The sequence below is a fragment of the Vanrija albida genome (genome assembly GCF_041260175.1).
Source record: "Vanrija albida strain AlHP1 chromosome Unknown contig_2, whole genome shotgun sequence".
Lineage (NCBI taxonomy): Eukaryota > Fungi > Basidiomycota > Tremellomycetes > Trichosporonales > Trichosporonaceae > Vanrija > Vanrija albida.
In genome coordinates, this window is record NW_027191421.1 from 2,607,107 (window position 1) to 2,627,013 (window position 19,907).

At 64.6% G+C, this 19,907-nt stretch overlaps 6 protein-coding genes across 6 annotated transcripts; 3 read left to right on the forward strand and 3 right to left on the reverse strand.

Moving 5' to 3' along the window:
* Nucleotides 1-1,233: 1,233 nt before the first annotated feature.
* Q8F55_002676 (uncharacterized protein) lies at nucleotides 1,234-3,379 on the reverse strand (the record flags this gene model as incomplete). The annotated part of the gene is made up of 8 exons (XM_069351268.1): nucleotides 1,234-1,604; nucleotides 1,650-1,839; nucleotides 1,885-1,922; nucleotides 1,975-2,351; nucleotides 2,387-2,555; nucleotides 2,593-2,845; nucleotides 2,880-3,306; nucleotides 3,354-3,379. The coding sequence occupies 8 exons, from the start codon at nucleotides 3,377-3,379 to the stop codon at nucleotides 1,234-1,236; spliced, it is 1,851 nt and encodes a 616-aa protein (XP_069211654.1).
* Nucleotides 3,380-3,775: 396 nt separating this feature from the next.
* dot2 (ESCRT II complex subunit Dot2) lies at nucleotides 3,776-4,537 on the forward strand (the record flags this gene model as incomplete). Its single annotated transcript, XM_069351269.1, has 1 exon — nucleotides 3,776-4,537. One exon carries the CDS (start codon nucleotides 3,776-3,778, stop codon nucleotides 4,535-4,537), a length of 762 nt encoding a protein of 253 aa, XP_069211655.1.
* Nucleotides 4,538-4,887: 350 nt separating this feature from the next.
* TIM8 (Mitochondrial import inner membrane translocase subunit tim8) lies at nucleotides 4,888-5,359 on the forward strand (the record flags this gene model as incomplete). The annotated part of the gene is made up of 5 exons (XM_069351270.1): nucleotides 4,888-4,929; nucleotides 4,979-5,007; nucleotides 5,043-5,096; nucleotides 5,184-5,219; nucleotides 5,263-5,359. The coding sequence occupies 5 exons, from the start codon at nucleotides 4,888-4,890 to the stop codon at nucleotides 5,357-5,359; spliced, it is 258 nt and encodes an 85-aa protein (XP_069211656.1).
* A 2,938-nt stretch (nucleotides 5,360-8,297) lies between these two features.
* Nucleotides 8,298-10,058, forward strand: Q8F55_002679 (uncharacterized protein; the record flags this gene model as incomplete). The annotated part of the gene is made up of 2 exons (XM_069351271.1): nucleotides 8,298-8,617; nucleotides 8,675-10,058. The coding sequence occupies 2 exons, from the start codon at nucleotides 8,298-8,300 to the stop codon at nucleotides 10,056-10,058; spliced, it is 1,704 nt and encodes a 567-aa protein (XP_069211657.1).
* Nucleotides 10,059-10,662: 604 nt separating this feature from the next.
* Q8F55_002680 (uncharacterized protein) lies at nucleotides 10,663-15,763 on the reverse strand (the record flags this gene model as incomplete). The annotated part of the gene is made up of 3 exons (XM_069351272.1): nucleotides 10,663-14,495; nucleotides 14,745-14,759; nucleotides 14,854-15,763. 3 exons carry the CDS (start codon nucleotides 15,761-15,763, stop codon nucleotides 10,663-10,665), a joined length of 4,758 nt encoding a protein of 1,585 aa, XP_069211658.1.
* A 2,074-nt stretch (nucleotides 15,764-17,837) lies between these two features.
* On the reverse strand, nucleotides 17,838-19,457 carry CLB2 (G2/mitotic-specific cyclin; the record flags this gene model as incomplete). Its single annotated transcript, XM_069351273.1, has 3 exons — nucleotides 17,838-17,984; nucleotides 18,033-18,704; nucleotides 18,744-19,457. The coding sequence occupies 3 exons, from the start codon at nucleotides 19,455-19,457 to the stop codon at nucleotides 17,838-17,840; spliced, it is 1,533 nt and encodes a 510-aa protein (XP_069211659.1).
* Nucleotides 19,458-19,907: the final 450 nt, after the last annotated feature.

Consider the following 19,907-nt stretch of genomic DNA (forward strand, 5'->3'; position numbering starts at 1 on the left):
ACACGGCACGAGTGTGGAGGGGTGTGAGAGTCGCGGTCGTGTGGGTGGAGGGCGGTGGAGGAGGGGGAAGGCGCGGTGTGGAGGTTGTGTCGGGCGGTGAGACTCACTTTGTTGGGGGTATTGCTGCGCTGCTGTTGGGTGAGGGGGAGAGTAGTTGGAGGAGTTTGTTGAAGAAGAGGAATGGGTAGTGGGAACGGGCTTAAGTATGTCGGGAGAGTGCGAGTCCAAGTTGACCGGATGGGCAGCAACGGCTCGAGAGAGCACTGACCCGGCTGGACTGGGTTGGGCTGGGTTGGGTTGGGGTGGTGGCGCGTCGGCACGCAGGCGGCATGCGCCCTTCCTTTGACGCTCACCGCCAATCCCCCTCCATCCCTCGCTCCCTTTCCCTCTGCGCGCGCGGCAGTGCATGCACACGACACACGTCCGCAAGCACGCACGGGGGCACGCGAATCCGTTGGGGATGGCGCGTGTGCGCTCGTCGGGCGGCTCATCGGCGCCCATCCCCTTGCCTCTGCGCCGCGCCGCCCCGCCGCCCGCCCGCCCGCCCGTCGCCTTCCTTTCGCAAGGATCGGCGCCCAAAGAGACGCTATCTAGCTCGCTCGAGCCACAGGCACGCTGCCAAAAGCGCTGCAAGGCGAGGGGTGCACGCGCTATCGCGGCCGGCGCGAGCGTGCGCCACGCCCCGCCACGCTCGTCATGTGCGGCCTCGCGCTGGCTGATTGCGCGCGCCCGCGCCCCCTTCTGTGCTGTGCGTGCTTCTGTCGTGCCCAGTGTGCTTGGGGCTGGCCAGAGCGCAAAGGTGTTTCTGCGGCGGGCGAGTCGCGCGGACAATGGGGCGTCACTGCGCCCCATGGTGGATTAGTGTGCGACGCCGCCGATCAACCCACTCCTAGGGCTATCTTTGCGACGCGTCGCCGTGTCAGAGTGGGTCAGATTGGCAGGGATGGAATGGAACGTGCGGGAAGCGCGGTCGCAGATCGGAGCGAGCGGGGCAAAGGAAGGGTCGGGGGGGCTCGAGGGCGATGACTGACTCGGACGGGCGAGGCGCACGCCGGGGCGAGTCTGCTCGGGGGTCTGCTCGCGGCAACAAGACGTCTGGTTGGGGCAGTTGCCCCCCCTTCCCCTCTGTCGTCGACGCTCCCCCATGACGCAGACTAGGGAGACTCGCAGCCCCACTTGATTACAATAGTCCATCTCAAAATCTAATGCAAATCGATCAAATAGTACAATGTCCTACGCCGCCGCCTCGGCCATGAGCTTCCTCCAGCGAAGCTGCGTCTCGACCTGCTCAAGGAAGATGGCGTACTTGGCGTCAAGCACCTTGCGCTCCCTCTCGCCCTCCTTGCCGCCCCGTGGCTCGACGCGAGTCGCAGGCTGCGTCATGTCGACCATAATGTCCCACAGCTTGGAGCCCTCGCGGTCACCTGCCGCCTCGGCCTCGGCCTGCGAGCTGATCTCGCCCGACTGCGACTGCTCAAAGGCAAATCGTCCGAGCATCGCCGACCCCAGAACCACCGCCGAGGAAGGGTGAGGGGGAATGATGATGGGCATCTGGAGGACATTGGCGAGCAGGCGCATCAGAGGGCCGTTCTTCGCCTGCGAGCCTGGGGGAGTTAGTGCCAGTTGCTGCCACTCTATGCGCGACCTACCGCTCATGTAGATCGAGTCAATATTGTGCCCATTCTTGTTCATCGTGTCGACGATATGCCTCGTCTGCAGCGCGATAGCCTCGAGCGTGACGTTGAACTTGGCCGCGAGGTCGTTGATCGTGGCATCGAGGGCCAGGCCAGAGATCATGCCACGCATCTTGGGGTCGGCGAGCGGCGAGCGGTTTCCGTGCTGTGGATCGTTAGCTATCGTCATGCATGTTATAGCTTCACGTACCAGGTCGGGGTAGAAGTGGAGGTCCTTGGTGAGGTGAGCTGGAGCGGTTAGCATCGTGGCGTGTGGTCGATATGGCAGAGCGATACCCACTCAGAGTCTCCGCCTTCTCGGCCTTCTGCATCTTCTCCAGCTGCTTGCCGAGGAGCTCGTACGTGCTTGTCTTGCTCTGTTGGGCGAGCTCCACGAGCTGCGGGTACGCCGGGTGGGTGGTCATGATGAAGTCGATGAGCTGGCCGGTCGACGACTGGCCGCCCTCGTTCATCCAGTAGCCGGGGAAGACGGCGTTGCGGTACGGGCCCCAGACACCGGGAACCGAGATGCCCTCCTTGCTCTGCGCGAGGTGGCACGTGCTCGTGCCGGCGACGGCGGCGAGGCGACGAGCGGCGTCGTCGAGAGTCGGGACAGGCTCCTTCTCGCCCGAGCTCGAGGTCGCGACGGCAGCGACGGTGCCGATCCAGCCCGAGTAACTGCCATCAGCGCTGTCACTCGCTCGCCAACTCACGCGTCGATGACGGCGCTGCCGACGGCAGTACCCTCTGGGAGGCCGAGGTCGGCCGCGGCGGCCTTGCTCAGGCCCTTGCCAACGGGCTGGCCGGCGGTGAGAACGAGGCCATTCTTGCCGGGGATGCCGCCGAGCTGGTCAAAGTCGTCCTTGACGAGGTCCTCGAGGCCTGCAGTGTCAGCCTAGTCCCAACCGTCACCCCATACCAATCTTGTTGAAGAAGCGGGCCGACCAGCCGTCCTTGCTGACCTCCTCCTCGCCGCCGTTGCACTGGTGGCGGACGCGCGTCCCAGGCGGGATGTACGAGTATTTGCAGGCGAGGGAGCAGTTTGAACGGGCGAGAGACGAGGTGGCGTGGTACGTGAGGTAGTCGGGCAGGTCGAAGAACATGCAGTCCTTGAACTTTGCGGGGGCCATGTGCTTCTTGAGCCAGAGCGTCTTGGGCGTCTCCATCTCGAGCTGCCCGTCAGCCGTGCCCGAGCCGCACACTCACGCTCATGGTGCCGCCGACAAAGTCGAGGACGCCCTCTCCGGTCGAGTTGATGAGCTCTGCCTCCTCCTCGGCGCGGTGGTCGGCCCAGAGGATGACGTTCCACTGGCCCTCGGTGCCGAGGTTGTCGTCGCTCTCCTCGGACTGGGCCGAGCTCGCGCGGGACACGCTCACGGGCCGGCCGGCGCGGTCGACAACGGCCAGACTGCAGGTGGCATCAAAGCCGACGCCCTTGACTGCCGAGGGGTCGATGCCGCCCGCCTTGATGACGGCCTTGGAGCACGTCGCGAGAGCAGCCCAGATGTCCAAGGTCGACTGTTCGAAGATGCGGTGGTCGTTGGGCGAGCGGCGGGTCTGGGTGGGCACCGAGTGGTCTGCGATGAGCGTGCCCTTGCGGTCGACGAGGCAGGCGCGGCCCGATCCCGTGCCGCTGGTCGGAGTGAGCTTGATGTCGGCAGGAGGGGAAGCTCTACTCACACGTCAAATCCGATAAAGTAGTCCATTCTGGCTGTCGAGTAGGGTGGAGAGAGGTGGCTGCAGGCTGGGGGAGAGGAAAAAGCTGCTTGCTTTGACTGTGGTGCACTTTATCTCTTGTTGCCGGCGGCTACCCCACGATGTTGCATTGCAGCTTCGGAGGTTGGTGAGCCAACAAAGTGCAGGTGGTCGGTCGCCGGAAGGAGCACATCCGAGCAAACCCAAGCCCACAGTGCTCCATCGGCCCGCTCTCCGCTCCGCGCTCAACTGCCGCTCTCCTGCCGCCGCAGCGCGGAAGCAAACCCCACATCGCACTGGCGTCATTGGCACCGACCACATCACTACGGCTCGGCAGTCGGCGTCGTGCCGTCGTATTGACAGACCTCATCTCATCGGCAACAACAACTCCAACACCCCCGCCCGCCATGCGCAAAGGAGCAGGCATCTCAGGCCTGACACGGCACACGGCCGCGACGTCGTCGTACAACGCGCTCTCTACGGCCCTAACGGCGCAGCAAGTGGGCCATCTCGAGACGTCGCTCGCGTCCTTCAAGGATGCGCTCGTCACTTTCGCATCGCAGCACCGCGCCGACATCCGCAAGGACCCGGCCCTGCGGCACCAGTTCCAGAAGATGTGCGCCGCGATCGGGGTGGACCCGCTGGCCGGCTCGTCTGGGCGCGGCTGGTGGTCCGAGCAGCTGGGTCTCGGCGAGTGGAGCTGCGAGCTGGCGCTGCAAGTCGTCGACGTGTGCGTGAGCACGCGCGAGCGCAACGGCGGCATCATCGAGATGGGCGAGCTCATCGCGCGCGTCGAGCGCATGCGCGGCCGCACGGACCGCACGGACCGCTCGTCGGACCGGATCACCGAGGAGGACATCAAGAACGCCGTCGAGCTCCTAGAGCCCCTGCGCGCAGGGTACACGCTGCACTCGGCCGGCGGGACGACGTTCGTGCGCTCCGTCCCCCGCGAGCTCGATACCGACCAGAGCATGCTGCTCGTGCTCGCGTCCGACACGGACGGCGCGCTGACGCTTGCCGACGTGCGCGACCGCACCGGCTGGCCCCTGGTCCGCGCGCGGACGGCCATCGAGAACTGCATCATGCGTGAGGGGCTCGGCTGGGTCGACGAGCAGGCCGAGCGGCAGACAGTGTATCTGATTGCGGCCGTCAACTTTGCGGATGTGTAGGGGGAGGGGGAGGGGACGAGGCAGGCCGTTGTCGTCCCTCGACCGGCTCCTCCTCCCCCTCCCTCCTCCTCCCTCCTCCTCTTCCCCCCTTCTCCTCCCGCACACCACAGCATGCATCGCCCCCACCATCGCCCCCACACCCATCTTGTAGCCTGTTGTACACTATGCATTTGTAGAGCTCGGCCCCGCCGTTGCGATGACGCGGTGCCACAAGGCGCGCACACAGGCGCGCGGCGTCAACCCTGAACCCAATAGGCGCGCGCCTCCGGCTTTCTCCACAAAGTTGAAAGCCAGTGGCCAAGATGAGTTGCGACTCACATCCAACGTTGACACTGCACAAAAACAACAAAATGTCGACGCCCCAGATCCCCCAGTTCGACGCCGCGACCCAGGTGCGTTGGCCGCCCCCCGCCACCCCCCGCCAGCTGACTGACGCCGCAGGCCGAGCTCCGCGACTTTATCGAGGAGGAGTGGGTCGCTCCCCCCGTCCCCACTGACCCCGCAGGCAGGCCAAGGCCAAGCTCCAGGCGTCGGTCCACGACCTCACCGACAGGTGTGAGTGGTCTCTACTGTTCGCGTGCGCGGTGCTGACTAGTTGCAGGTTGGAAGACGTGAGGCCCGCCCCCCGCGCACCACTGACGTCCAGCTGCATCACGGGCGGCATCAGCTCCAAGTTCTCCAAGTATGTCCAGCTGCCGCTCTGAGTTCTAGCAGCTGACGAGCAGGTCCGAGGCGTCGTGCCTCGAGAACTGCGTCGACCGCTTCCTCGACACGTCGCTCTTCATCGTCAACACGATCCAGAACCAGCAGGGCGGCCACTAGGCCAGCTACATCATGTAATTGCATTGCTCAGGCGGGGCGCAGCGTCGGGGTACGGCGGGCGCGGCAGAGCCATGGGGAGTTGGGAGCTGGTGCGGGTGCCGGGAGACTGACCGGAGAACGACCTTGGACTGATCGCAGTGGACGTCTCAGCGCTCGGCCAGGTCGGAGCGGAGGGAGCGGTGGGGGACGGCGCGGCGCGGCGCACACTGGGCGGGAAGTGTACGTGTGTGGGGCTGTGTGCTCGGAGCGGCCGGGTGGGATACTGACGCCGGCGCTGGCGCTGGTACCGACTGACTGGCACGACGCTGGCTGGCACTGAGCACAGGCAAGCCGCAAGTCGGAGCCATGGCGAGCCCATAACTTGGGAGCGAGTCGATGGGCAGTGGGGGTCGTGCAGCTCACGCGGCAGCGCCCACGAGCAACGTGCTGGCAGCGGGGCGACTCGCTGCGCCGCCCGTCCCCTGCCCCGTCGGGACCCCAGCCACTTCAGTCACGACCTGGCGCGCCGGCCGAGGGCGTGCCGGCCCTACGTACTCGCCAGCCAGCCGCAGCCCCGCAAGCCCTCGCCGTGCTCGCCGCCTGGGGCGGATACCAGCCGGCCTCGCACCAAGCGCCAGGCTTCCAACTGGGCCGAGGCTGGTGCGGCCTGCCGCTGTCGCCACGACGAGGGCACTTGCCCACGCAACCCTCTCGCCTCGTGCCACCTCGCCAGGCGTCAAACTGTGCCGAGAAGCTGAGGCCGCGACACATGTGCCGCCTGAGCCCGCCCCAGTCCGGTTGCGCTCTGGCGTGCAGGCCGCGCGCGACACATTGGCTGGCGTACCCGCCCAGCCGGCGGGGTACGAGGCGGAGAGGAGGGAGAGGGGGTGAGGAGGAAGAGGGAGGGAGGGAAGTGGCGGGGGAGACGACGGCGAGCGTGGCGCGCCTCTGCGCCAACCTGTGCTTGGTCTGGGTGAGCGCCGCGAGCTGCCCGCGATGCGCCGGCTGCGCTCTAGCAGCTCGCGGCTCCGACTACGCCGCAGAGGACGGCGGTAGTGTACCCCCGACTGCTCGCTGGCACAGACGTCGAGCCTCGACGGCATGGCCACTGGCGCGTGGTACATTGGTACGGTGCGGATCGAGCGATCCGACGAGCGAGCGCCCGCCGCGCTGCGCCGCGCTGCGTGTGTGCTGTCCCGAGTTGTGTTCTGATCAGTGACCTTGGCTCGTGGATCGAGGCGCGGCCCGCGGCCTGATTGCCCCACGTGCGCGTCTGATGAGCCTGCAGCCTGCAGCCTGCGAGCTGGGAGCTGCGGGACACTTTCCGCCATCCAGCGCACATCCAGTTGCACCCGCCGCACATCAGACAGTTGCACCCGCCGCCAGTCAGACAGTCGCAGCGTGCGGTGTGACGCTGCTGCGCAGGGAACAGCCTGCCTCGCATTGCAACTCCCCCCCCCCTCCCCCATCCCTGCCCATCCGAAATAGCAGTGGCGGTGCCATGTACTGCGCAGCGTGCCACGCACCCGCGCTCCTGCCAAGCAGCCAAGGCCGCGCGAGCTCTTAGCAGCGGGCGGAATAAGCCCCGGGCGCCATTGTATGCCCATGGCCGCCGCGAGGCCGGAGGCCGGGGGTAAAGCCTAATCCTGCAAGAGTCCAGACACTCAAAGTGCCTGACGGCGCGTCGCGTCAAAGGCCTCGTTTGTGCGTCCCAGAGCGCGCTTGCGCGCTCACCCGCGCGTCGGTCTTTGCACGACGCATTGGATCTGGGATAGACGGTGTCGAGGACACGACCACGTCGGTGGCCCTGATGCGCGAGTCTCTGCTGTCGGCACGTTTCGGCCTGAAACGCGCCCCTTTGGGTGGCCCTCGTGACAGCAGAGGGAGAGGGAGAGGGAGCGGCGCGCCAGTAATGCCAAGAACGAGGGCGCGCCGTCCCACAGGCTAGGCTGAGACGATCGGGACGCGGCGGCGCGCACATGCGAGGTGCGTGGTGGGTCGCCGGCTGCAAGAGGCAAGGCGAGGCAAGGCAAGGCAAGGCAAGGCAAGGCAGCTCGAATTGACCTGACCTTAAACACCCTGTATTGCGGCGCAGATCGGGGCAGCCCGGCCGCCCCGAGGCCCTTTTGTGCCCCGCGCAGTTCGCAGTTGCCAGTCTCGGCCCTCGTCATTGCAGCTGCTACGAGCTAGCGCCGGCGTCGTCTTGTCGCGCCTGCCTTGTCGTCGTCGAGGCACAACGTGCAGCGCGTGCAGCGACATTCTCGTCGTGAAGCCAAACTCGCTGCTCCCTGCATTGCCTACCATTCCCCTCGCACACTGCCTGGCCGCGACCTCGAACACACTTGGCAACGCAACTCTACTATAACACCCACACACACCTCTTGTATCATCTACAAACTCACTCACAACCACACCCACCCCAACCCAACCCATTGCATCGAGCCGGCCTCCTGCACCACCGGCGTCATTGATCTATCCCCGTACGTCGCCCCGCACGTCTGAGCGCCGGCCGCCAGCCACCGAGTCAGGCCTGCCTCCCTCGCGCCCCACCGTCGACGTCGTCGTCACAGGGCAGAGCAGGAGCCAGAGCCACGACCGCCGCCCGTGCACCGCACCACGGCCACTGACGCTGCCAGCAGTAATACTCTCGCCGTCCTCGTCGTTGTCATATCCGGCGCTGCTCTTGTCGACTGCGCCGACCCCACACTCGTTTACACACCCTAGGTACGTAACGCCCAGCTGCTCGGCCATCAGGCCATCACAACCGGTGCTTCACGACGGAGACAACACACACCCACCCCCACCCCCACGCACACCCACACGCCACACTCTCCTCGCCTTTCTCAGAACCATTCGATGCTCTCTCGCACCAGAGACCGTGTGCGCGACCGTGGCTGACCCCCTTCTTATAGACTCTTTCAAAACCACATCGTGGGCTGTTAGTTTACCCCCCCTCAACATGGTCGCTTTCACTCCCCTCCTCGCGCTCCTCCCCCTCCTCGCGACCGGCGTCATCGCCAACCCCGTCCCCGACCCGTTCGCTATCGCCGCGGTCCCCGAGGGCGGCAAGGCGGCCACCGCGGACGAGCTCAAGAAGATCCACGGCTTCCGCCTCCCTCTCCACCTCCCGGCCAGCGAGGCTAGGCGCGAGAAGGCCAAGCGCGACGGCAGGCAGGGCAACCCGCTCGACCTGCTCGCGGCCGAGGCGTTCGTCGCGCACCGCTACGGCGCCGACAATGCCCATTCCAAGCGCCAGTCGAACGGCGCCGTGACCCTCCAGTGAGTAGCCTACATAGTAGCACGTCGCACTCCCGACCCCGATCCTGACATGTCCAGGAACAACAACCTCGATGCGTCGTACTCGGGCACCGTTAGCATCGGCACCCCCGGCCAGGACTTCCAGCTCATCCTCGACACGGGCTCGTCGGACCTCTGGGTCGGCTCGTCGTCGTGCGACTCGTGCGGCAGCAACAAGTTTGACGCGTCCAAGTCGAGCACCTTCAACAACCTCAACATGTCGTTCAGCATCGGCTACGGCTCTGGCGATGCCTCGGGCACGCTCGCCCAGGACACGGTCGCGATGGGCGGCTACAAGGTCGCGTCGCAGACGTTTGCTGTGGTGAACAAGCACTCGGCCAACCTCATCGGCGCGGCCACGAGCGGCATCATGGGCCTCAGCTGGCAGGCGCTCGCCTACTCCAAGGCGTCGCCCTTCTGGGCCACGCTCGCCGAGTCGAGCGCGTGGCAGGACAAGCTCTTTGCCTTCTACCTCAAGCGCTGGCGCGACGTGCAGGGCGCCAACTCTGTCGAAGCCGACGGTGGTGTCGCCAACTTTGGCTACCTCGACTCGTCGCTCTACACTGGTGACATTACCTACGTCGACGTCGGCTCCAACCCCCAGTACTGGCAGATCCCCATGAGCGAGATCTCGGTGCAGGGCCAGAAGATTGCGCTCAGCGGCTCGAACAATGCGGCCATTGACACTGGAACCACCCTGATCGGTGGCCCCGACGCGGTTGTCAAGAACATTTACGCCGCCATCCCCGGCTCCGAGCGCATGACGGGCAACTATGGCAACTACTACCAGTACCCTTGCTCGACCTCTGTCAAGATCCAGCTCAACTTTGGCGGCTTCAGCGTCGAGATTGGCGACGGCGACTTCAACCTCGGCCGCTACTCGAGCAACCAGGACATGTGCACGGGCGCCATCTTTGTGCAGACCCTCTCGGGCAACTCGCCCGTGCAGTGGATTGTCGGCGCCACCGCCCTCAAGAACACGTACACCGTGTTCCGCCACTCTCCCCCCGCCGTCGGCTTTGCCAAACTCGCCGGCGCCGCCGCCGCGTCGCCGACCTACACGACTGCCATTCCCACCGCCGCCGTCCCCGGCCTCGGCGACCCGCAGCCCGCCAACGTTACCAGCGCCGACACGACGTCGTCGTCGTCGTCGTCTGGCAACGCGACGTCGTCGGCCACCTCGGCGACCCCGACCCCGCACGTCGTCATTGAGACGGCGACGGCCTCGGGCGGCGCCGGTGGTGCTGGCGGTGCTGGTGGTGCTGGCGGCGCTGGAGGCTCGGGCGGTCAGCCCGGCCAGGCCGGCCAGTCGGGCCAGCCTGGCCAGTCGAACAACGTCCAGTCGGCCGGCTTCGCCGTCTCGGCCCCTCTCACCCTTACTCTGGCTGCCACCGCTCTCGGCGCCCTTGTCTTTGCGGCTTAGAGACCCACGCCGCTCCATTCACCTCCCCACCTCATCCTTGCCTAGCGCAGCACCATCCATTGCACATACACACTATCCACGCGCGAGACGGCGGGTCCGCCGCCTCTGGACAATTCCCTCCCCTTTGTAGAGCCTAAACATGCATTCACTATTGCATTGTGTAACAAGCTGTGCGATCTGACGTGAAGAATGCCATTAACCCCTTGCCCATCCCCTCTGGCCCCTGCTTGGAATGCTCGTCGTGACCGCGGCATGGGAGGAAGAGTTGTTGCACGTCCAAAGTGTAGTGCTGGGGTATTTGTTTCGGTTAGTAGGGACGCGTCGAACGCGTCGCGGCACAACCCCAACTGCCACAAACGTGCCCTCGCAACCATTTGTGGCTTTGTGGCTCGTGACATTATGCATCTCAGTCTATCGCTCATCCTCGCTCGCTCGCTCGTCGTAGGATCTATGACACGTTATTGTCCAATGAGGGATGGCCAGAGGCGCATCCGTGGGAGTGAAGGTAAGAATATAGCAGTATTACAATCGTGCTGTTCCCCCAGCTCGGCGGCTGGGAACACACTGTGCAGGTACAAGAGGAAGGGGGAGGGAGGGAGGGGCTCTAGGCGATGCCCTCGTGCGCGGTATCAAACGACTCGTCGTCGTCGGTCGTGCTCATGTCGTAGTGCGCGGGGCGAAACGGCCCACGTGAGCGCGAGTTGGTGTACTTGCTGGGGGTATCGGATACCGTGACGGTGGCAGCGGGAAAGGAACCAGGGGACGGTGTGGCCGGCGACACGCCCTGCGGGAGCGTGCTCAACTCGGGAGTTCGCGGCGTGTACGGCACGCCGTCACCATCGTCCGTGTTCGTGTCGTGTGACGACACGCTTTCGGGGGTCGTCGTGTTGGTCGACTCGCCAGTTGAGTCGTCGGCAATGAGGGGGTCGGGCGAGCTCGAGCGCAGCACCTCGGGGATGTGCTCGTTACCGGTCGCAGCCGCCCAGAGGGCAAGATCCGGGCCAGCAGAGACTCGGTTACCCGCGTCCTCGAGCAAGGTGGGGGTCGAGTGACGGACGACGGGGTTGTGGAGGACAGCAGTCGTTCCGACACCGCGCGTAACGCTCACACCAAGCGGGACAGTTCCGACCTCGCGGCGCGCAAACCCAGCAAAGGCCGATGTGATGCCAGAGTCGGGGCGAGCCACATTGTGCGTGGCAGCACGGGGAGTCGACTCGGTCGAGTCGGTGACCATCTCCTCAGTGTGAGGAGGCTCACGGCCAACGTTGTCGAGACCCAAACCGAGAGGCGAGTCGGCACGCGAGGACGCGGCCGAGTGCAGGTACGCCGACGACGTGTTGCTATGAGCGTATGGCGGGTTGGGGAACGGGTCGCTGCGCTCCTCCATCGGAGTGAAGAACCCCGAGGTCGATCCATTCGAGTCAACCGAGCTCGCGTGGTTGGGCGGAGAGATGGGCCAACCGCCCGGTACAGCGGGCAATGAGACGCGCTTCATGGAGATTGGGGATGTTGTCTTGTTCATCGTAATGGTCGTTAAGTCGTCCTGGGACACGCGAGCCATGGGAGCCATGGGCAGGCAAGCCGAAGAGGAAAGGGAGGACGACGATGCAGATGGAGGGAGCGAGGCCTTGCGGCCAGTAAATGTCGTGGCAACAGTGGCGGTTGCAATGGTAGCAGCAGCTACGATGCCTGGAGAGCCAATGGTCGACCCGGTCGGCAAAGGAGGGCTGATGAGGCTGGGGCTAGCAGGCGACTCCGATCGCTTCCGTGCCGCCGTTGCGGCGAGGGCTGCTGGGATGGTGCTGTTCCTGTTAACCCGCCCGAGTCCGCCAGCAGCCTTGGAGATTGTCGATGACGGAGCTTCCAGAGTCGGCTCCTCACTCACTGGGGCTTCAGCCACCGGTGGTAGTTCAGACAGTGGCGATGGTAGAGCAGGGGTGTATCGTTTGGGGGTCAGGGTGCCGGAGGGCTTCTGGCTGTCCTTCTGCTGCTGCTGCTCTTGTTGCAACTGCTGCTCCTTGGTGTAGGCCGCGATCACAGGCTGCTTGACAGTGGGGTCCGACTTGACGTTGGTGATCGAACCCAGAAGGCCGAGACCAACGGTGCGCGACGACAGCCGCTTTGTGTTGGGCGGAGGGGCCTTGAACGCAGACTCGGGAGGGTCGAATGCCGCCGCAAAGGCCATGTGGGAAAGGCTACCTGCGGTGGCCGAGGACGCATTCGACTCGTGGGTCTCGTGCGAATCGACGGTGGCGGGGGCCGATGGCGGCTGTGCGGAGCTCTTGTGCGTGGCGACAGCGGCAGCACCTGCGGTCGCGGCCGCAGCGATTGCTGCAGCACCAGCGACGCTCACCGGCACGCTCGGGGTGCTGTGGTCGTCCACCGACGGCTCGGGGGACCCGGGCAATGACGAGGTACGAGGGGGCACGAGGTCAGAGACGACCGCCTTTCCCGTCGCCTTGGGCGGCGACTGGCCGTTCGAGTCCTTTGGGGGAGGGCGGGACGTGATCCAGGCGTTCTGGTCGACAGTAGATGTGGGCTTGTCGGCTGTAGGGGTAGAGGTGTCCACAGAGAGGACAGGCTTGTCCGCGGTAGCGGCTACCACGGGAGCAGCCGTGCTGGCAGCGGGTGGGACAGTCTGCTCAAAGGCGTGCTCGGTGGTGACGGGGCTGCCCTGGGACGATGGGCTGGATGGGTTGACGATACGCAATGGGCCCTTGACAGGAGTCTGGGGCCTCTCGATCACTGCTGCTGGCACAGAGACAACCGCCGGTGGCTTCTCACTCGTTGGCGACATGGCGGCCTTGTTGAGTAATCCGTCGACCGAAGGAGGGCGGATGCGCGTCTGAACAGGGTAAGGCTTGCCTGTGCTGGACATGGTCCTCTGACGGCTACCGTCCGAGAGCGGAACAGTACCAACGGTAGCCCGCTTGTTGATCGTCGGTGTGGGCATCTGCATGGTCGGTGTGGGGAAGGGGTTGGGCTGCTTCTGGAGGTTGGCTAAGGCCTGAGCCGTGGCAGCGGAGATGGGCTTGGTGGCTGCCGGGGCGACTGGCATGGTGCTGGCGACACCGGGGCCGGGAACCTTTGGCACCGCGGCCATCGTGGCACGCTTAGCTGCCAGGGGAGCCGGGGACGGGGTTGGCATGGCCTTCGAGAGCGTCGCCGATAAGTCGGAGACGCTCTGGGAAGGGCGAACGCCCGGAGCGGCGGGCTTTGCGAATGCCTCGGGCAGTGAAGGAACCGACGGGATGGCCTCGTCCTGGTCACGCGACTTCTTGAAGAGGTTGCCAATGCTCATGCGCTTTCCGAGGCCTAATGACGAGCTGCGGATGTGGCTCTGACGCTTGTCCTTCTTTGGGGTCTTCTCGGACGGCGTGGGCGCCTGAGTGCCAGCCGGAGCAGTGCCGGCGTTCTTTGTCAACGCGGCGAGCGCGTCGGGCACGTAGTTGGACACTCCGTCGGGGATGGCAGGGACAGGCGGTGCGTCCTTGTCGGCAAAGTGCTTGCCGGCGCGTAAGTCGGGCTTGCTCTGCGCGCGGCGGACCTTCTTGCTGGTCGAGGGGTCAGCCTGGGCAGACGACGCGGCGAAGAGGTCCTTCATCGAGAAGCGCTTCGAGGCCGTCTTGGGCTTATCCGTCTTGACATGCTGAGGCTCAATCTTGGGAGGGGGAGGCAGCTCCTCAAAGTTGGGCTTGTTGCGGGAGAAGAGCGACGAAAGCGAGAGCGAACGGCGGTGCTTCTTCCTCTCAGCCTTGCCGTCCGACGCGGGAGCGGTTTCAGAAGCGCTAATGTTGCGCAGAGCAGGGCGCGTCGGCTTGGGCTGCTGGCTCTTACGGGAAGCAGCGGCCGCGGTAGCGCCAGCGGCCGCCACAGTGGCGGCACCCACGGCAGCAGTTTCGCCCACACTCATGCCTGGAGGGCCTTGCAGCTTGGGCTCTGCACCGAGACGGAACGCTTGGTCAAGCTCTCCAATGACCGAGTTGCGGGCCGTACTGGTGACTGAAGAGGGGTCTCTGGTAGTGTTGGTTTGACGCGATTCCGGCTGTTGGGCCACGCGCTCAACGGATGGGACCGAATTCACAGGCTGAGGGGCTGGGGCAACCGCGGGCGCGTTTTGAACAAGCACGGGCGCGCTTTGCGATTCCGATGCAGCAGTGTGCTTTGGAGGAACTGATGGTGCAGCAGGTGTCGTCGACGCGACGGCGGCGCGTGTTGACGCGTTGGTCGTTGAGGGGGACGCGTTGCCAGGGAAAACAACCGAGGTGGGGCTGTCAGACTGAAACGAGACCCACGCGTCGGGTTTGCCGTCAATGATGGCGTCGTAGAGCGCCGTCTCTGGCAGGTCGCCAACCGTCTGCTCCCACTCTGCCGAGAAGGTGGAGAAGCGCGCCGTCTCGGGGTCGATCGACGACGACAGCTGCTTGGGCTGCGGCTCTGATGCACGCGTCGTGGCTGTTTGACGCGTGTGTGGCGGCGGTGGGGTGACGACGGGAGCAGAAGTAGGGGTCTGCGACATTGACGCGGGGGTGGTGGAGGGTTGAGGCTCTACGACCTTTGTTGTCGGCACTGGCTCTGTTTGCGAGCGGGTGGGTGCTGGCAGTGAATGTTGTTCGCGTAGAGTGTGAGAAGTCGCGATTGCCTTGTTATATTCTCGCGACTTGCGTGGGTACAGTGTTATGGGACCGTCGCTAGGCTCATCTGGTGCCAAGTGTCAGCACGCTGTACCTGAGACGACAGGAACGTGAGGTGACCGTCCAAAGGGCAAAGTCTGGCCAAGGGGTAACAAACTCACCATCGGGCGGTATCAGGCAAACAGTTGGAAGAGACACGACCCGGTGTAAAGTGTTGGGTCTGCGCTGCTCGACCACTGGTGCAGGTCCGCTGACCGTCCGTCTGGGTTCTGAAGGAACCGGCAGGCGGAGCGGTGGAGGCGGAGCACGGCGTGATGCCTTCATGTCCCAGCCGGTTGAAAAGCTCTGCAAGGAGGGAATGGAGCCGTTTGCAAAGGCTGCTGCTCCTTGCTGTTGCTGCTCCGGCTGTTGCTGCTTGGGAGGGGGGACGATGCTGCTCTGTAGTGGGGAAGGCACCATGCTCTGGCGAGAAGCAGGAACCATGCTCTGCCTCGGCGACGGGACCCAGCTCTGCCGTGGCGAGGGGAGGGCTGTCGACCGCGGCGAGCTGGGGACAGCCTGGCCATTCTGGAACTGGGCGAGGGCAGCAGCTCCATTGTCGTACGGGGACGGGCCCGACATGCCCGGTGCCATGTTTGTCGGGGTCGGCAGCGTCGAGGCACGCTTCTTCGAGTTTGGGGTGCGGCCGTGGTGGTGGCTCGTGAGCTCGTCGAGGCTGGGCCACAGGTCGCTCATGGCGCCGGGGTGCGGGGCGTACTCGTACTCTGCCTGGGCTGCGTAGGCGGCCCTGTTGGCCGAGGTTGGGCTGGCGGGAATGGTGGACAGGCGCTGCTGGGTGGGGAACGACGACGAGCGCCTGAACGGGGAGCGCGTGTGCGCCGGCTGGGGGTACTCGTTGAATATCAAGTCGTCGTTTGACCAGTCGTCGTCGTCGGTGCTGGCTGCGCTGTTGTTGTCTTTTGTTGATCCGACAGAGGGCACGGCCTTGCGAAAGATGGACGAGAGGCCTCGTTCAGAGCGCGAGGACCGCACGGAACGGGTCGATCCAGAGTGGGTCGATCCGGCTGCCATTGCGGACGAGATGGGGGAGGGGAGAGGGGGGAGGAGAGGGGAGGAGCTGCCTGGGGTATGTAACGTTTTTGGTAGTTTGTGTTGATGTCTAGAGTGTCATGGGATGTTGACAAGACTGGCTAGTCGTTTGCGAGATGAAATCGGGGGGAAGGGGCAGGCAGACGGGCGGGATCGGCAGTGTGTGCACTGTGCGCTGTGTTGTCGGGCCTGACTCGTTGTGATCGTGTCGAGAGGAGAGGAAGGCTCCCGGGGCGTCGGGGCTCGGGGGTGTAGGAAATGCCCGCGCACGCGTGCTGCCGTAGGAGATGCTTTTCTGGTACTAGGTCTAGAACGGAGGCGAGAGTCAGTGTTTGCAGTGATGGGGGGGACTGCGAGTTGAGTGATGCCTGCTGCCTGCCGCCTTGGGCCATGGCACATGCGGCACAGTTACGACATGGGCGAGCGCTTCGGCGACAGCATGTTTGTGCGCTGCTGCGTTGCGTTGCGGCTCGCCGGGGCGGCGGCGGCGGCGCAAGGGCAAGCCGCAGCGGGCAGCGGGCAGGCAGCGCGTCGAGCCCGCGCGTCGCGAGGTCGCGGGGGTCGGGGGCGTGCCCACCTTCCCTGACACTGAATGTTTCATCGCGCCCGGGACGGCGGGGGGGGCGTGCCGGCCCTTTGCGGCGCGCCCTGAGCAGCCGGACGAGCAAGGTTCTGGCCGTTGTCTACTTGTTGCTTACACTGAAACATGTTCATCAACACTGGCTGGCAGGCACTGGCCTGCTGTAGGTTGGGCATGCGCTGTTTACTGGAGCGAGCACGCCGCTCAGTCGGAACATGGCGCCTGCGTCGTTGGACAGCAGCTCGCCCTGATCAGAGTAAACAAGGTGTAAACAAACATGATGTGGCTCGGCAGGGAGGGAGGGAGACGAGTGCTGCCCCTTCCCCTCTCCGCCACCCTTGGCGGGGGGGTGGGGGAGACAAACGCCGATGCGGTGGTGTCGTTGTCGTGTGCCACTTAGTGTGCCAGACGCAGACGCAGACGCAGACGCAGGAGCAGGCGCACGACGACGCTGCCAGTGCTCCAGAGCCACAACGAGGCAGTCACCTCACACGGTGCCTCTCGCCCGAGACAAGCACCCAGCACCACCGCGCAGTCGACAACAACGACCACCGCACCTCAGGGCCGAAGCAGCGGCTATCACCAGGGCAGCGGCTCCGCTCACCGATGCCGCCCGGGCACCCTTTGCCATGGCCGCTTGCGGTGTAGCAACGGCTGTCACGCCGCAAGCATAACCCGGCCGCGGCGCCCAGGCCGCAAGCTTAACCCCGAGCCGAGGCATGGCCGACATGGCGGCCTCCTGTTTTGCCGGTGAGCGCGGTGAGCGGCGAGTGACGAGCGACGACCGGCGGAATGCAGGACTGGCGGCGACTTGTGCCCCTTCACCGCCGGCATCACCTCGCATGACGCAAGCCCAAGTTGAACGCTCGCTCGCTGCCGCTGTCACTGCTCGCCCGGGACCTTATCGCGCCTGACTTCCTTCCTGCGTCCTACAATTGGCCTTGGCACAACGCCCAACCCGACCTCGGCCGGATACTGCTGCGCTGCCTCCACCAGCCAAACCCACGCCCACGCCCAGTTTTCGCTCAAATCATGGCTGCCATGGCTGCATGGCGGCATGGCTGGAAACGCGTCAGCGCCCCGAGGCGCCCCGGCGCCGCCCAAGACATCACAAGTCATGTGGTAATGTCGTCGCGCGACTCGCCCCGGTAATGTTCATTCGCGACGCGACCTCCCCGCCCGCGTCCCCGCCCCCTTACATAGCACAAGGTGCATCTAGTTATCAAGTGGCACATGAACATGCGAGCCTTGCAGTCGTCTCGTGGATGAGACCACACCGCACCATGCAATGCAGGAGGAGGGGGAACAGTGGGCGACAGGCTGGCCCGAGACAGGTATACCGAAGATGTGGTATAGGTGATTGTTCCATTAATGGTTGGATGGTGGTTGAGGGGCTTGAAGGACGAAACTGAATGGTATTGAAGCCAGTGAACATGGGGCTGGCAAGAGAGTGTCGGGTGCGTGCGAGACAACAGTTCATGGCGTAACAGGGGGCGGCGCGGGAATGTCGTCGCCAAACTCGGCCTCGAGCTCGCGGCCCTGGTCAGGCGAGTTGCCCTTGTGGGACTGGGGCCAGCGGTGGATAGCCCAGTCGCAGACAAAGACCGAGGCTTTCAGGTGTTTCTGGACTAGTCAGTTGTGCCCTGCCTCTGGGTCCATGTCACCACTTACCTTGCTGGCGTACTTCTTGTAGAAGGCGGACGACGTGTCAAGCGACTTGCTGACAACGTAGTCGAGCATGACCTGGGCACATGGGAGGACCTCTGCCTGCGAGTAGCCAGAGTAGTGTACCATGTTGGCGTGCCAAGGTCCACGGTCCAAGCACAGGCGGGCAAGCCACATGGCACCTGCAGCGAGCATTGATGGGGGGTAGGGGAGCAGTCGGTGCTCGACACACGAAATTTCGATGAAGAACTTTGCGACCGTGCGAGCGTGGACGTCGTAGCCATCGGCCTTTGAAACACGTCTGAGGAAGTGAAGGGGGTTGGGGTAGGACAGGTCAAACTCGAGCGTCGACAGCAGGTATCGCTCGGCGCGCAAAATTTCGTCGACCTCGTAACCGCCGTCCGTCATGTGGAGGAAGTGGGTGATGGAGGGGCAGATGACCTCCTCGTACTTGGCCGCGACGAAGAGGGCCGTCAAGCCGACGAGCTGGAACTTGACAAGCGAGACTAACCTGACCGAGAGGAAGCGGTCAATGAGGTTGGTCGCAATGAGCAGCGTCTCGGGAAGGAGGCGGAACTTGGAGTGCACCTCGATGATCCAGTCGATGAGAATGGCGCGCATCTTCCACTGCAGCTCATCTTGCTGGTCCATGTAGTCGGGGTTGGCCATCGTGTTCTTCTGCTCGAGTTAGCATTCGTTGCAGCCGTGCAAACTCACCTCAATCTCCATCATGTACTTGAAGGCGTCGACAACATACTCGCTGACCATGCTCGGGTCGCCCTCGTCCTCGGCGTCGAGGTCGGTCCAGCCGGCGTCCTTGGCCTTGCGCTTGGGGCTGAGGCGGACTGTGGCGAGCTCAAACTCCTTGTTGTCCTCGTCGTAGTGCGTTGGGCCAAACACATCTTCAGGTGTTCCTGATGATGCGCGTGCCCGCTTGGGCGCGGGCTGGCCAACTTCTGGAAGCGAGACAGTCGGCTTGAGGATACGACGGGCGGTGTGGGTGGAGGCTGAGGTAGAGGTGGATGCTGTTTCGAGCGACGCGTTCGAGTGCGTTCGTGATAATGGGCGGCGGCGGGTGGTGGTGGTTGTAGAGGTGGTGCCGACCTTGCGCTTGGTAGCGGCAGTCTTGTTGTCGAGGGCCTTGGACTCCGTGACGGCAGGCTGTGATGCCCTAGTAGCGCGAAGGGGTTGCTGAGACTGGGTAGTGCCAAGGGGACGACGTTCTGCGCCTGCAGGAGCCTTGCCCTTGAGACCCTCCTTTGGACCATTGTCCGATGCAAGCGGCAGTTCACCAAGGGCAGCGCGGCGCTTGGTAGCCAGTTTTCCGGCTTGCGCCTTGCCGTCGACTGCAGATGAAGAGGGCTTGCCGTCGGCGGCGGCGTTGCGCGAGGAAGGCGCGCTGCCAGCGAGAGTCAAGTTTGTGCGCTTCATGACGGGGATGGACGTTGCTGTTGATGGTGCACTGCTTGTTGCCGCTGCGCCTGCAGAGCGAGTACGGGTGGCTATGGTGTTTTGCGCAGGAGGAGCATTCTCATCAACGCGACGGGTTGTGCGACGAGTCTGCGGGTGCAAACACGAGGTGGTCAGCAAAAGGGTGGTCTGTGCAGAGCGCGTGAAAGAGAGAATGACGAGGGGGGGGGAAAGGTGGAGAGGGAAGGCGAGCGATGCCAAAAGGAAGACAGTCACGGACAGAGTGTTTGGTGGTGCGCAGCGGTTGTGCAAGGACCGCGCGCGCATCCATCCGCTGGCACACACACACACACACGTACGGCACTGCCGTCGGCGCAGTCAGGCAGGCAACCTCGTGGTGATGGGCAACGCCGTGTGTGGGTTGGTCGCCGGCGCACACGACGCCGCGTGCCCAAACACGCTTTCCCCCGT